The 14,211-nt window shown below is 41.1% G+C and overlaps 1 protein-coding gene and 1 pseudogene across 6 annotated transcripts in view; both read right to left on the bottom strand.

The window, feature by feature from the left end:
* The window catches only part of GART (phosphoribosylglycinamide formyltransferase, phosphoribosylglycinamide synthetase, phosphoribosylaminoimidazole synthetase), a 38,840-nt gene that overhangs the window by 2,929 nt on the left and 21,700 nt on the right, over nucleotides 1-14,211 (bottom strand). For all 6 annotated transcript variants that reach the window (XM_007964334.3, XM_073009640.1, XM_007964319.3 and 3 more), the window contains 6 exons: nucleotides 13,912-14,021; nucleotides 13,363-13,561; nucleotides 10,699-10,950; nucleotides 10,326-10,478; nucleotides 4,337-4,543; nucleotides 3,197-3,334 (listed from right to left, as the gene is read on the bottom strand). In XM_007964334.3, coding sequence (XP_007962525.3) covers nucleotides 3,197-3,334; nucleotides 4,337-4,543; nucleotides 10,326-10,478; nucleotides 10,699-10,950; nucleotides 13,363-13,561; nucleotides 13,912-14,021 — 1,059 coding nt within the window. The remainder of the gene's footprint in view (nucleotides 1-3,196; nucleotides 3,335-4,336; nucleotides 4,544-10,325; nucleotides 10,479-10,698; nucleotides 10,951-13,362; nucleotides 13,562-13,911; nucleotides 14,022-14,211) is intronic.
* On the bottom strand, nucleotides 10,957-13,347 carry LOC140709811 (transcription factor BTF3 pseudogene; annotated as a pseudogene).

Genomic DNA, 14,211 nt, shown 5'->3' with positions numbered 1-14,211 from the left:
TGGCACAGGCAACTAAAGTAAATATGGAAAAAGCTTCTGTATAGCAATGGAAACAATCAACAAAGTAAGGAGACAACCCACAGAATGGGAGAAAATATTTGTAACAAACTATTCATCTGACAAGGGATTAATAACCAGAATATATAAGGAGCTTAAACAATTTATTAGGGAAAAATCTAATACTCTGATTAAACATGGGCGAGAGATCTGAATAGACATTTCTTAAAACACACAAATTGCAAACAGGTATATAAAAAGGTGCTCAACATCATTGATCATCAGAGAAATGCGAACCAAAACTATGACGACGTATTGTCTCACCCCAGTTAAAATGGCTTTTATACAAAAGACAGGCAATAACATGCTGGCGAAGATGTGCAGAAAAGGGAACCATCACACACTATTGGGAATGTAAATTAGTACAATTATCATGGAGAACAGTTTGAAGGGTCCTCAAAAATTAAAAAAAAAAAAAGAGCTACCATATGATCCAGCAATCCCATTGCTAGGTATATACCCAAAAGAAAGAAAATCAGTGTATCAAAGAGATATCTGCAGTTTCATGTTTATTCTCCATAGCCAAGATTTGGAAGCAACCTAAGTGTTTATCAGCAGACAAATGGATTAAGAAAATGTGGTACATCACATAATGGAGTACTATTCAGCCATAAAAAAGAATGAGATCCTGTCATTTGCAACAACATGGATGGGTAAGTGACATAAGTCAAGCACAGAAAGACAAACCTCACATGTTCTCACTTACTTGTGGGAGCTAAAAATTAAAACAGTTGAACTCATGATGATAGTGCAATGATGGTTACCAGAGGCTAGGAAGGGTACTGGGAGAGACAGGGAGAGGGGATGCTAATGGGTACAAAAATATAGTTAGAACGAACAAAATCTAGTGTTTGGTAGCATAACAGGGTGACTATAGTCAACAATAATATATTACACATTTTAAAATAACTGAAAGAGGCTGGGTGCGGCGGCTCACACCTATAATCCCAGCACTTTGGGAGGTCGAGGTAGGTGGATCACCCTGAGGTCAGGAGTTTGAGACTAACCTGACCAGGCTGGCCAACATGACAAAACCTCATCCCTACTAAAAACACAAAAAATGAGCCCGGCATGGTAGCAGGCACCTGTAATCCCAGCTACTCAGGAGGCTGAGGCAGAAGAATCGCTTGAAACTGGGAGGCAGTGTTTGCAGTGAGCCAAGATTGTGCCACTGTACTCCAGCCTGGGCGACAGAGTGAGATTCTATCTCAAAAAACCAAACAAACAAACAAACGAACAACACACTGAAATAATATAACTGGATTGTTTGTAACACAAAGAAAGAATAAATGCTGGAGGTGATGAATACCAGGACGTGATTATTACAGGTTGTATGGCTGTATCAAAAGATCTCATGTACCCCATAAATATATATACCTACCATGAACCCATAAAAATTAAAAATTAAAAAAATTCCCTTCCTCTTGGGATAATGGATTAATAGATTGTGAAAAGCACGGATATTCCTGGATGGCCTCCAGTTCCATCCATATTGCTGCAGATGATGTGGTTTAGGATATGTAATTGCTCCTACAAATTCTGTATCTTATGATCTAGCATTGTAGTAGAAACAGTATAACATTATGTCAAAACTGACTGATGAGAAATAAGCTGCTTAATTAAGCAAGAAAAATTGACCCTCTCAAGAACCACTATGCTATGACCATTACAATAGTTTCTTTAAAAAATTTTTTTTTAAATTTAGATTCAGGGGTACACACCCTTGTTTAGTACATGGGAATATTGTATAATGGTGGGGACTGGGCTTCTAGTGTACCTATTACCTAAATAGTGAACATTATACCTGATAGAAAAATTTTCAACCCTCACCCCTTCTCCCACACTTCCCTGTTTTGTCTACTGTTTCCATCTTTTTCTTTTTTCTTTTTTTGGATGGAGTCTTGCTCTGTCACCAGGCTGGAGTACAGTGGTGCGATCTTGGCTCACTGCAACCTCTGTCTCCCGGGTTCAAGCGATTCTCCTGTCTCAGCCTCCAGAGTAGCTGGGACTACAGGTGTGTGCCACCACGCCCAGCTAATTTTTGTATTTTTAGTGGAGACAGGGTTTCACCACGTTGGCCAAGATGGTCTAGATCTCTTGACCTCATTATCTGCCTGCCTCAGCCTCCCAAAGTGCTAGGATTACAGGCATGAGCCACAGCGCCCGGCCCTATTGTTTCCATCTTTATGTCCACATGTACCCGCTGTTTAGCTCCTACTCGTGAGAACTGCAACATCTGGTTTTCTGTTTCTGAGGCAGTTCACTCAGGATAACGGCCTCCAGTTCCATCCATATTGCCACAAATGATGTGGTTTTATTCTTTTTTATGGCTGCATCTTACAATAGTTTCTTTGCTTTATTATCAACTTGGGCCTAAAATACATTAAAACCTTAAGATCGACTTGTAAAGCAATTAAACTTCTGGGAATGAATCCTGAAGAAATATCAGAGCTGGGTGTGGTGCTGCATGCCTGCACTCCCAGCTACTCGGCGAGCTAATAAGGTGGAAGGATTGCTTGAGGCCACAGCTGGAAGCTGCAGTGTACTATGATTGCATCTGTAAATAGCTACTGTACTCTAGCCTGGGCAACATAGCAAGACTGTCTCAAAAAGAATCATGATGATCTTGGCTATCAAATAAAAAAAAAATCAGATATGCATTTAAGAACATACTGAATATTTGCAAGAATCTTCATAGCAATGTTACTTACAATAGAGGGAAAAAAATCAGGCTACATCCATCTGAGAGAATACAACACTCATTACTTTACCCCTTTATCCATAAAGGTCAAACATAAACTTCTTCTTCTTAATAATATAACAATAAAAATTCCTCAACTGTTTTCAGACTTTTCAACAACAAAGCTATGATACAAAATGAGCTGGAACTTCTATCTTTTCTGTCTTTTCTGGTTTCTCTTTAACTGGCTTTCTGAAATCCTCTACTTTTTTCTTTGGGAGCGGTCTCAAATTCCTAAGAAAAGTGGAAAGCCTAAGAAAGCTGAAAAGACAAAGACAACCCTCATGATTCCCTGCAGTCCCTAGACTCTGCCGAGAGTATCCTTACAATCTCAAAAAGTGTAGGGAGGAAAGGAAGGGCAGTCAACAGCTCTACAGTGAAGAGGAAGCCACATCTCACCTGTTCCAGATATTAAGACAGCCACTCTGGCCTTTTTTTTTCCAAAAGAGAAATGATTTTTCAGGGAGCCATTCTTCAACACTGACCCATTTATTTGCATGCTTTCAATCAGATTCTTGACTTTCACACGTGGGGAACCTTCATTCCAAACATATTCATAAATAAGTAAAGAACAATTGTGAATTAACAGGAATAATGGAAAGAAAAATATTTTATGAAAACTTTAGGGTATATTTTATCCTGAAAATAAGATAATGCAAAGACTAAAATGAATAACACCTTTGTATCACTTAACACTATTCATTCATAAAAACTTCCAAAAGGTGAACATACGTAATTACTTCAACTAAAAGCTACAGATCACATCACTATCTTGAAGCACATAGTGGATATATACAACTGCCTGCCAGTATTCTGCCCCTACTCCCCAAATCTTCCTAGTGAGACTACCCACAGTAGTGCCATGACCTCCTGGTCTGGGGGATAAGCATGTGACCCAGCAAAACCATTTAAAGACTTGATATGGGATGTTTTTATTGTAATGTGAGCTGAAGGATGTTATCTTTCCGGCATTTGGAGAACCCGCTTGAAAATGAATCCTACACAATAGAGGAAAGAAAGGCAGATATAGGTGAAGTCAACAAGGTCTGACCTTTTTTTTTCTGTTTTTTATTTTTGTGAATCTTCTCTGTATCATTCCAATTTTAGTATATGTGCTGCCGAAGCAAGCATGGACATCTTTGTTAGTGAATCTGAGTGGATTTTCTGCCCCTCTGCCAAGTTCTAGCACTTCTAGCAGAGTCCTGACTGATACAGTACTTGTCAGGGTGCTCGCTATTCCTTGAATTGAGCTGAGTGACAAAGCAGAACCATGAGGTCTTATGTGTGGGGAGATTACTTTGGGAAGTGATCCTGTGGGGTGTGGTTGTGCATGCATGAATGCTCAGAGTTCTGAGGCAGAAATGAAAAGATATGTGGTATTGCTGGGGTGGGTGCTGTCATGTTACATCTGTGTAAAGATAGTTGCCATAGCAATGACTGCACTAAAAGGTGGGCAGAAAGCTTGTGAGGCAAGGCTGAGGTATAGCTAATATTATACAGCTAAAATTATATACCTAAAAATGAATACGGAGCAAGTACCTTCAGCTCGTGCAACCACACTGCCAATCACCCAGGCTTCTTCCTTGTGCTGCTGAATATCCCTCAGAATCTGCTCTGTCTGCTCCTTTGATACCACAAGGGCAGCGCCAACCCCACAGTTAAATGTTCTGGCCATCTCTTCCTCAGAGAGTTGTCCTTCCTGCTGTAACCATGAGAAGACTTTGGGGATCCTCCAGGTCTGGGCATCTGAAAATAGACATGATGTTTGATTTTTCCTACCTTCTCACACAGAGTACAAAACTATGCACATATTCAAAGATATGGAAATTATAATCAGGCTCTGCTATTTTATGTAGAGTAAAACTATAAACTGGCCTCTGAGAACTTTTTATTTGGGGATCCACTGGTACCTTAGACATTAAGAACATTTTTTGTTGACACACTTGGCCAGTACTTACAATTGAATGAGGTTTTGTGCTACATTAACGAACTAGACCCTTAGACATTCCCTAGTGGATTAGATAAGCTAGTAACTGAATTCCAGCAAAGGCCAGTATACCATCCTTTTGTGAATGTTTGGCTGAGTCTTTGCGATAACCAAAATGCACCCAAAGTACAATGCAAAACTAGATGGCTTGTCTACTTATTTAGAGAAAATGCATACACTACTCAGGAAAAGTTATGCTAATGGAATGCAGATCAACACCCTCTCCCTCTCATTCATTTTAAAATTTAGACTTCCTAGATCTGCTATAAGAATACATTCTCTCGGTGGGCACGATTGCTCATGCCTGTAATCCCAACACTTTGGGAGGCCAAGGCAAGCGGATCACATGGTCAGGAGATTGAGACCATCCTGGACAACATAGTGAAACACCTTCTCTACTAAAAATACAATAATTAGCCGGGCGCGTGCCTGTAGTACCAGCTACTTGGGAGGCCGAGACAGGAGAATCGCTTAAACCTGGGAGGTGGAGGTTGCAGTGAGCCAAGATGGCACCACTGCACTCCAGCCTGGTGACAGAGCGAAATTCCAACTCAAAAAAAAAAAAAAAATAGAAAAGAAAAAGAAAAAGAGTACATTCTCTCTTATCACAAATAATACAACAAAAATCTCTAATAAAAATTTTTAGGTAAAGGCCTATATACACACACACAACATTTCTGAATTTAAAAAGAATCTGGATAGTTCTTTGGGATCTATGATTATGGGATCTGATTTTTAAAAAAAACTATACCAAATTAAATTATATATGATGCTCTTAAGAAAGGGAAGCCAATGTGAACTTAGCTTTTTATTAAATAGTAAGGTTTACGATCAGTTCTGCCTATTTATTTGGTTTATCTATTGGATTTTTTTTTTTTTTTTTTTTTTTTTTGAGGTGGAGTCTTGCCCTGTCGCCCAGGCTGGAGTGCAGTGGCGCAATCTCGGCTCACTGCAAGTTCTGCCTCCTGGGTTTGTGCCATTCTTCTGCCTCAGCCTCCCGAGTAGCTGGGACTACAGGCGCCCACCACCAAGCCCAGCTAAGTTTTTGTATTTTTAGTAGAGACGGGATTTCACCATGTTAGCCAGGATGGTCTCAATCTTCTGACCTTGTGATCCACCCGCCTTGGCCTCCCAAAATGCTAGGATTACAGGCGTGAGCCACCGCGCCTGGTCTTTTTTTTTGAGACAGGATCTGGCTCCGTTGCCCAGGCTGGAGTGCAGTGGCATGAACACGGCTCACTCGATCTCCCAGGCTCAAGTGATCCTCTCACTTCAGCCTTCTGAGTAGCTGGGACTACAGGCATGCAACACCATGCTTGGCTATTTAAAAAACTTTTTTTGTAGAGACAGGGTCTTACCATGTTGCCCAGTCTAGACCTCCTGGGCTCATGTAATTCTTCTGCCTCAGCCTCCCAAAGTGCTGGGATTATAGGCATGAGCCATCATGCTCAGCTGATGATCAGTTTTTTAATACTTTGGAGTTGATAATTTTTTTTTTTTTTTTTTTTTTTTTGAGACAGAGTCTCTCTCTGTTGTTTAGGCTGGAGTGCAATGGCGTGATCTCTCGGCTCACTGCAACCTCCGCCTCCTGGGTTCAAGCTATTCTCATGCCTCAGCCTCCTGAGTAGCTGGGATTATACGCATGTGCCACCATACCTGGCTTTTTGTGTGTGTGTGTGTATTTTTAGTAGAGACAGGGTTTCATCATGTTGGCCAGGCTGGTCTTGAACTCCTGACCTCAGGGGATCCACCCACCTCAGCCTCCCAAAGTGCTGGAATTACAAGGGTGAGCCATCACCACACCCAGCCTGGAGTTGATACAATTTTAAAAATGAGGCCGGGTGCGGTGGCTGACGCCTGTAATCTCAGCACTTTGGGAGGCCGAGGCCAGAGGATCACGATGTCAGGAGTTTGAGACCAGCCTGGCCAACATGATGAAACCCCGTGACTACTGAAAATACAAAAATTAGCTGGGCATGGTGACGCACATCTGTAATCCCAGCTACTCAGGAGGCTGAGGCAGGAGAATCGCTTGAACCCAGGAGGTGAAGTTTGCAGTGAGCCGAGATCGCGCTACTGCACTCCAGCCTGGGTGACAGGGCGAGACTCCGTCTCAAAAAAAAAAAAAAAAAAAAAAAAAAAAAAAATTAAAATTAAAATTAAATAAAAAAAACATAAAAATGAATCACATGTCTATGACTCTTAGATTCAATTCCATTTATAGTAGCTGGGAAATGTCCACTCTTAATAGTTGAGCTCTCAGAAGATTTAGTAACTACATTGTTCACTATGCTCTCAATAGTTAAAAGTCAATAGCAACTTAAAACTAAATAATGGTACATCTATAAAATGGAATACTTGTTATTAAAAATGATGCTACTAAGACAGGTAGATAGTGATGATATATTTAATGGCAGGGCAAGTAGCAGATTACCAAACTATGATCTTGTTTTAGTGAAGTTTTACAAAGTATTTATAGGAAAAAACATTGACAGACTAAGAGTCTAGTTTCTATAAATAAACAAGTACTTCATGAATAATGTGAGTTGTAATTTTAATGTCAAAAAGTCCTGGCCTGGTGTGGTAGCTCATGCCAGTAATCCCAGCACTTTGGGAGGCTGAGGTGGGCAGATTGCTCTGAGCCAAGGATTTTGAGATCAGCCTGGGCAATGTGGTGAAACCCCGTCTCTACTAAAAATACAAAAAATAGCCAAGTGTGGTGGCGTGTACCTGTGGTCCCAGCTACTCAGGAGGCTGAGGTGGGAGGATCACTTGAACCTAGGACGTTGGGGCTATAGTGAGCTGTGATCGCACCACTGAACTCCAGTTGGGGCGACAGAGTGAAACTCTGTCTCAATATAAAACAAACAAACAAAAAAACCCCAGAAGCCCTTACTTAAATCTGTTGTCAAAGTATGATTCCTGGAAGAAACTTTAGAGGCTGGATGCAAGGAGTTGTGCAATGGCTTTTATTGGAATACAGACATTTGTGTAACTCAAAATATAACTGCTTTCAGGAATATGGCTATATCAACTTTCAGTTTCTTAATGAGGTGACTACTATGTTGTTTTTAACTAGTGCTGTGCTAGAGCCAGCTTGTAGAGACTGTTAAACAGCCATTTTTAAAGCAGCTATGATGGGAGTATTTATACCACAGAAACTGGCAAATGCACAAATCAGTCCTGCTCCTTTCCCCATTCATCAGCAGGCCACTGTTTTTAACTACTTGAAAAGGATGATGAATGAAAAACTTATTAAGGTTCTTATATATGCTCATCAGAAAGCATTTCTCCCCAAGGAAGGTCTTAAACCCCTAGTTTCACCCTCCTATGAATCCTTCAACTCCTTACTATGCTCAGTCCATGGACCTGGAAGAGACTCCCACTCAGCCTGGCCTGGCCTGTCTGTTTTGCTTCCCTGACTAGGCTGAAATCCCGTCTTCAACTGGGACCACTCTCCCAGCTTCCCTTGCTGATTTCCTCACTTCCACACAACCTACCTCTGACTCTTCAGTTCTCTCCAAGCTTCACATATGCTGACTCTTTGGTTAGCTCACCAAACCTACTCACCTCTATCTCTCTGACTGCTTCTCCCCCATGAATGACCCCAATACCTGCTTACTTCAGCTGGATCAACCTAACCAATCTATTTTTCTCTGTTCTTGCTTCAAGGTTATATACAGGCTTTTACTCTGGGAGAAAAACTACATGAGCAGCTTCAGCTTCACCTGTGCCTTCAGTCCTGCTCACTGTCTCATTCCTGTTTGACCTTGACTGCTTTATCTACTTCTCTCTTCAAGCTCCATCCCAGGCCTGCTCATTTCACTAATACTTCACAGGGAAATTATTTTATGTAAACTCCCTCAGTTTCTACTCCTTCAAGCCAATGTGTATTAGTTGACTATAGCTGGAAAAGTTTCTCTGACTTTATTCTACAAAAACAAGGAAGGGGGGGCCGGGCACAGTGGCTCATGCCTGTAATCCCAGCACTTTGGGAGGCCAAGGTGGGTGGATCATTAGGTCAAGAGATCTAGACCATCCTGGCCAACATGGTGAAACCCTGCCTCTACTAAAAATACAAAAATCAGCCGGGTGTGGTGGTGGGCGCCTGTAGTCCCAGCTACTTGGGAGGCTGAGGCAGGAGAATCACTTGAATCCAGGAGGCGGAGGTTGCAGTAAGCCGAGATTGCACCATTGCACTCCAGCCTGGTGACAGAGCAAGACTCCATCACAAAACAAAAACAAAAACAAAAACACAGGGAGGGAGGACTCTGTCCCTCACTTTTGCTGCATGAATAAAATTATTCCACTTCCCTTTTACCAGTATGTTTCTTCAAACAGAAATCTCTGCCCACTGTCTCCACAACTCTGCCACAACAATCTAGTGGGTGGTATCTATGTCCAGCAAACTGCCTTCTGACCTAACTCTAAAATACACCAGTCTTTTTCTAGTGCTTATTCTAGATCTCTGTGCTGTACCTGACACTATGGACCAGTGTCACGTTAAAATCCTACCTTGGGGCTGGGCGTGGTGGCTCAAGCCTGTAATCCCAGTACTTTGGGAGACTGAGACGGGCGGATCACTTGAGGCCAGGAATTCGAAACCAGCCTGGCCAATAAGGTGAAACCCTGTCTCTACTAAAAATACAAAATTAGCTGGGCGTGGTGGTGGGTGCCTGTAATCCTAGCTACATGGGAGGCTGAGGCAGGAGAAGTGCTTCAGCCCAGGAGGTGGAGTTTGCAGTGAGCCAAGATCGCACCATTACGCTCCAGCCTGGGCTACAGAGTGAGACTCTGTCTCAAAAAAAAAAAAAAAAAAAAAGAAAAAGGAAAAAATCCAAGTTGATTTGATAATACTTTTACATGGTTTACCCTCTGCTTTGGACTGTTCTTTACAGTCACTCTACTTTGAGAAACAACCTTTTGGTCTCCCTCATTCTCTTGGCTATAACTATTACTATGTGCAAATAGCCACCCAATTTATCTTCAGCCTGACTTCAACTTCTGCTCACAGTCACCTTGGAATAAACACACTGAAGATTTAAAAACCTTCTACTCCAAACTTACTCTTCTTCCTATGTTAATGATGTTATCACCTACTCACCTGCTTAACTAGAAACCTGAGACTTCTTTTTACTTCTAAGCATAAAATGATTCTCCAATGTGCCTCCCTTCTCTATGCCTTGGTTTAGGTGCTTTTATCTTGCATATGGATTACTTAATAGCTAACATTTCCTTTTCTGGTGTGTAGGGCTCCACTTTAATAGAGCTTGAAGTTACCAATCCCCTTGGAGGATCTGCTTAGAGTACTTCAACTTTATGTAAACCAATTACATGACAATATTTTATGTCTTATAAATACAGATAATGAAGCAAAAGGAGATAGAAAAGGGTCAATGAGTTTTTTCCTCCCAAAACCCCCAATGATTAAGAATTTTCCATGTGTAATCATGTGTACACTAACTACCCATAGTTTTCTCGCACAATGCATTTTTTTTCCTTAGCAATTTTCTGAACAGAAGTTTGTTTTAGTGATCTTACCTAAATCTACCCCAAGTTTCTCAGGGAGGACTCTGGGGATGTTCTCTAGTAATCCTCCACCAGTAATATGGGCAAACGCTTTGACATGTCCTGAACGTAGGACAGGTAACAGGGAATGGCTGTAGATTCTGGTTGGCGTGAGAAGTAAGTCCCCTGTATGTTGAAGAGAGAAGATAAAAACTTAGCTTTTGAATAGAAAACCAAAACATAAAAATCAACTCTGGAGAATAACACCAGTTCCACAATAATGACCAAGTAGCAAACCAAGGTAATTCACTCCCTTTTAGCTCTAAGTAATGAGAGACTAAAACCACTAAATGCTTCCTTCCTCAGACATGTCCAAGCAGGACAGTTTAAACATGAGGGAGTTTACCTAAAGTCTGGTCACCACAACCATCAGGTGCTGGAGAGGAGTACTGGAGGAAAGATTTTGCCACGATCTTCCTCACAAGGCTAAATCCATTGCTATGAAGACCAGATGAAGCTATTCCAACAACAACATCACCCTCGGTGATTCTTTCCAGGTGAGGGAGTTTCTGATCTCGCTCCATGGCACCAACGGCAAACCCAGCTAGGTCATACTCTCCAGGGGGATACATGTCAGGCATTTCTGCTGTTTCACCTCCTGGGGGGATAAGACAAGAGCAAACAAATCAGAGTATCTATAAATCTGTCTAGGAAACAGTGGCACAGGCTACTCTTAACATGAACAATTAACACATGGCTATGTACCGCAAACATTTAAGAAAATGTACTCTACCAGCTGTCTAACAGAACTTTCCACCAAGCAAGATTTCAGGAGAAACAGCACTCGTTTCCACAAAGGGTGAGATTAGGTAACACCTCTGCAAGCATGTATGCAGCCTCCAAACACCACTGCTTTCACAGAATGAATGCTCAGTTGAATATAACATCATTTCTATAGCTGTTTAGTTTCAAAATTGTTTCATATATATTTGATCTTTATAATCAGTCCATTTTTCAGCTGATGGTACAGCCTTAAAGAATTGACTTAACCAGGACTGCCCAACTCCAAATACCCTAGCTTAAAAAGCATAGCATTTTACTTACAATTATATCACGTCAAGATGTAAGGTATAGGCAGACTCCAAATTAGAAACTGTTCTAAATGGTAGTTGAAAGGCAATTTTTGTTTGTTTCAAACTTTATTCCCAGGCTTCTTTAGCTTAATTAGCTACAAAGAATAAATTGTGGGCTGGGCGTGGTGGCTCACACCTGTAATCCCAGCACTTTGGGAGGCTGAGGCAGGTGGATCAGGTCAGGAGTTCGAGACTATCCTGGCCAACATGGCCAAACCCTGTCTTTACTAAAAACACAAAAATTAGCCAGGTGTGGTGGCTTATGCCTGTAATCCCAGCTCCTTGGGAGGATGAAGCAGGAGAACTGCTTGAACCTGGGAGGTGGAGGTTGCAGTGAGCCGAGATTGTGCCACAGCACTCCAGCCTGGGCCACAGAGCGAGACTCCATCTCAAAAAGAAAAAAATACATATATAAGCAAAAACTGAAAAGAGCTGCAGTGTCCAAGGGGAATGGGGCTTAAAATATTAGAGATCTAGATTTTATCAGATCCATAAACAATTTTAGAAAGCAGTCATAATGTAAAATAGCAGCTCCTAGTTACTTCACATTTTTTCTTCTTCAGAAGTTGACTCAATTCAGTTTGCCTCATTCTTAGAAGCCTCATCAAAACTCTTCACAAGATCTGGAACTTCATCATCATCATCCTCTCCAGTAGCAAGCAGTGCTTTTCCATCCACAGACTGTTTGGGCAGAGCTTCAGTCGGTCTCCTTAAACTAGTCAGACTGTCTGCACCAAACTGGTTTAAGATGCTGGTAGCATTTCTGTCAGCTGCTTTGTCTCAGCATCACCTGTAATGGTGAAAGTGTTTACTGCCCCAGAGAAATGCTACCAGCATTTAAGGGTTGTTAAAGTGGATCACTGGTCCTTCATTTGTAAACATACTCACCTCTTCAATACCAGAGATATTGTTTACCCTTAACTTCTTAAGGAGAACTGAAGTTTTTGTCATCTGCTGTAGCTGAGCCACCTTCTTTTTGTTCCTTTTCCATCAATACGTAATTGTGCCTCTAGTTTGGTTGTTTCTTTCATCTTGTCAGAGTGGAAAAGGGTCATGTGGAGGACTAGGGTGGTGCTCAAGGGGTCTTGGGTAGACCAGCTGAGATTAGGTGCACACATGCGGGGATGCAAGATGGCACAATTTCTGGTTGAAATGGTCATATAAAAGAGGCAGTTTCTTTGGGAGGCTGTGATGGGCAGATAGCTTGAGCCCAGCAATTCAAGACCAGCCTGGGCAACATGGCAAAACCCCATCTCTACAAAAAGTACAAAAATTAGCTGGGTGTGGTGACACATGCCTGTAGCTCCCAACTACTTGGGAGGCTGTGGCAGGAGGATCCCTTGAACCCAGGAGGTCAAGGCTGCAGTGAGCTGTGATTGAACCACTGCACTCCAAACTAGGTGACAGAGACAGACCCTTTTTTTTTTTAAATAAAAAAAAAAGTGGTTGTTTTGTTTCTTGATCAACCTATAGATTCATTTTGCTCAAATATTTCATGTATCGTTAAAGATACTTCTATAAAACTTGGGCATATATTATTTATGTCACTCTATGGGAAAATTTGGCTTTAGTTAAGATCCGGAATGCCGGGAACCCATCTGCCTCTACTGGAGGGCCAATAAGGAGGAAATAACTCCTAGACCTGTTTGTTGAGGAGGCTACTGAGACTGATGCGGATGTTAAAAGGTGGCCAAAAATTGGGAAGAAAGATAAGGCCTGACAGTTTAGGAGTACGGGTCTAGTGGACAAACCCTTGAGGAGGGCTTTGAAGGTAGCAGGCTCTAAAGTTAATTCAAGTAGTTTTACCCTATATTTCATTTGCTGCATCTTGTGATATACAGTCTCCCTTGCTAGTTATATTGGCACCAATCACATTTTTACATAGGGCTAAAATACAATAAGAAACATATGTTATTGATTAAAATGGCTGGTCATACCAAGAAGAGCACATCCAGCTTTTCCACAAGCTTTAGCAATTCCAGCAACAACAGCTTCAGTTACACTGAGGTCAAGTTTTCCACAGGAAAAGTAATCAAGGAAGAAGAGGGGCTCTGCTCCTTGTGCCAGAATATCATTAACACACATTGCTACCAAATCTTGACCAATGGTATCATGTTTGTTGCACAGCTGGGCAATCTATATAAGAACAATATAAACATCCACATTAGGGAATAAGTTCAAAATTGTATCTTATCCATTTGGCTATCTGCTTTTAACACCTAAAAACAAAAGAACACGAAATTCTGACAAGCTGCTTGGTCTAAAAGTATCCCTTTATCCTCTAAAGTACCTTTCCATCCAAATATAATCTAAATAATAATTTGTTATTAGAAATGTGCAGATTATTTTAGCCATTTTACATGGTTATTTGGTATGGTCCTTTTTAGCTCATATTATGTCAAGAGAAGAAAAATATATATTTGACATACAGTAAACTTCCTCTTATCTTTCATAAAAGGCCTTTATTCACAAAGGTGTCTGATTACCTTTAGTTTAGTTCCAACGCCATCTGTTCCAGAGGCCAGAAGGGGATCTTTGAAACCAGCTGCTTTTAAATCAAAAAGACCAGCAAAACCTCCAAGATCAACTTTACAGCCTGTTGGAGAGGAAATTAATTACTTGCTACATTTTAATAGATTAAACGTGTAATGATTTAAATGTCTGCTAGTTTAAAAAAATCAGTATATTTAGCAGCCTGAGACATACTTCTGGAAGAAATAGATGATTGAAACAGCTGTTCTCAGAAATGACATAATCAACTGGGAGAATGTAATCATTTAATTAAT

The sequence above is a fragment of the Chlorocebus sabaeus genome, chromosome 2 (genome assembly GCF_047675955.1).
Source record: "Chlorocebus sabaeus isolate Y175 chromosome 2, mChlSab1.0.hap1, whole genome shotgun sequence".
Lineage (NCBI taxonomy): Eukaryota > Metazoa > Chordata > Mammalia > Primates > Cercopithecidae > Chlorocebus > Chlorocebus sabaeus.
Note: the sequence above shows the minus strand (reverse complement) of the source record. Positions and strands in the feature narration are given on the sequence as shown.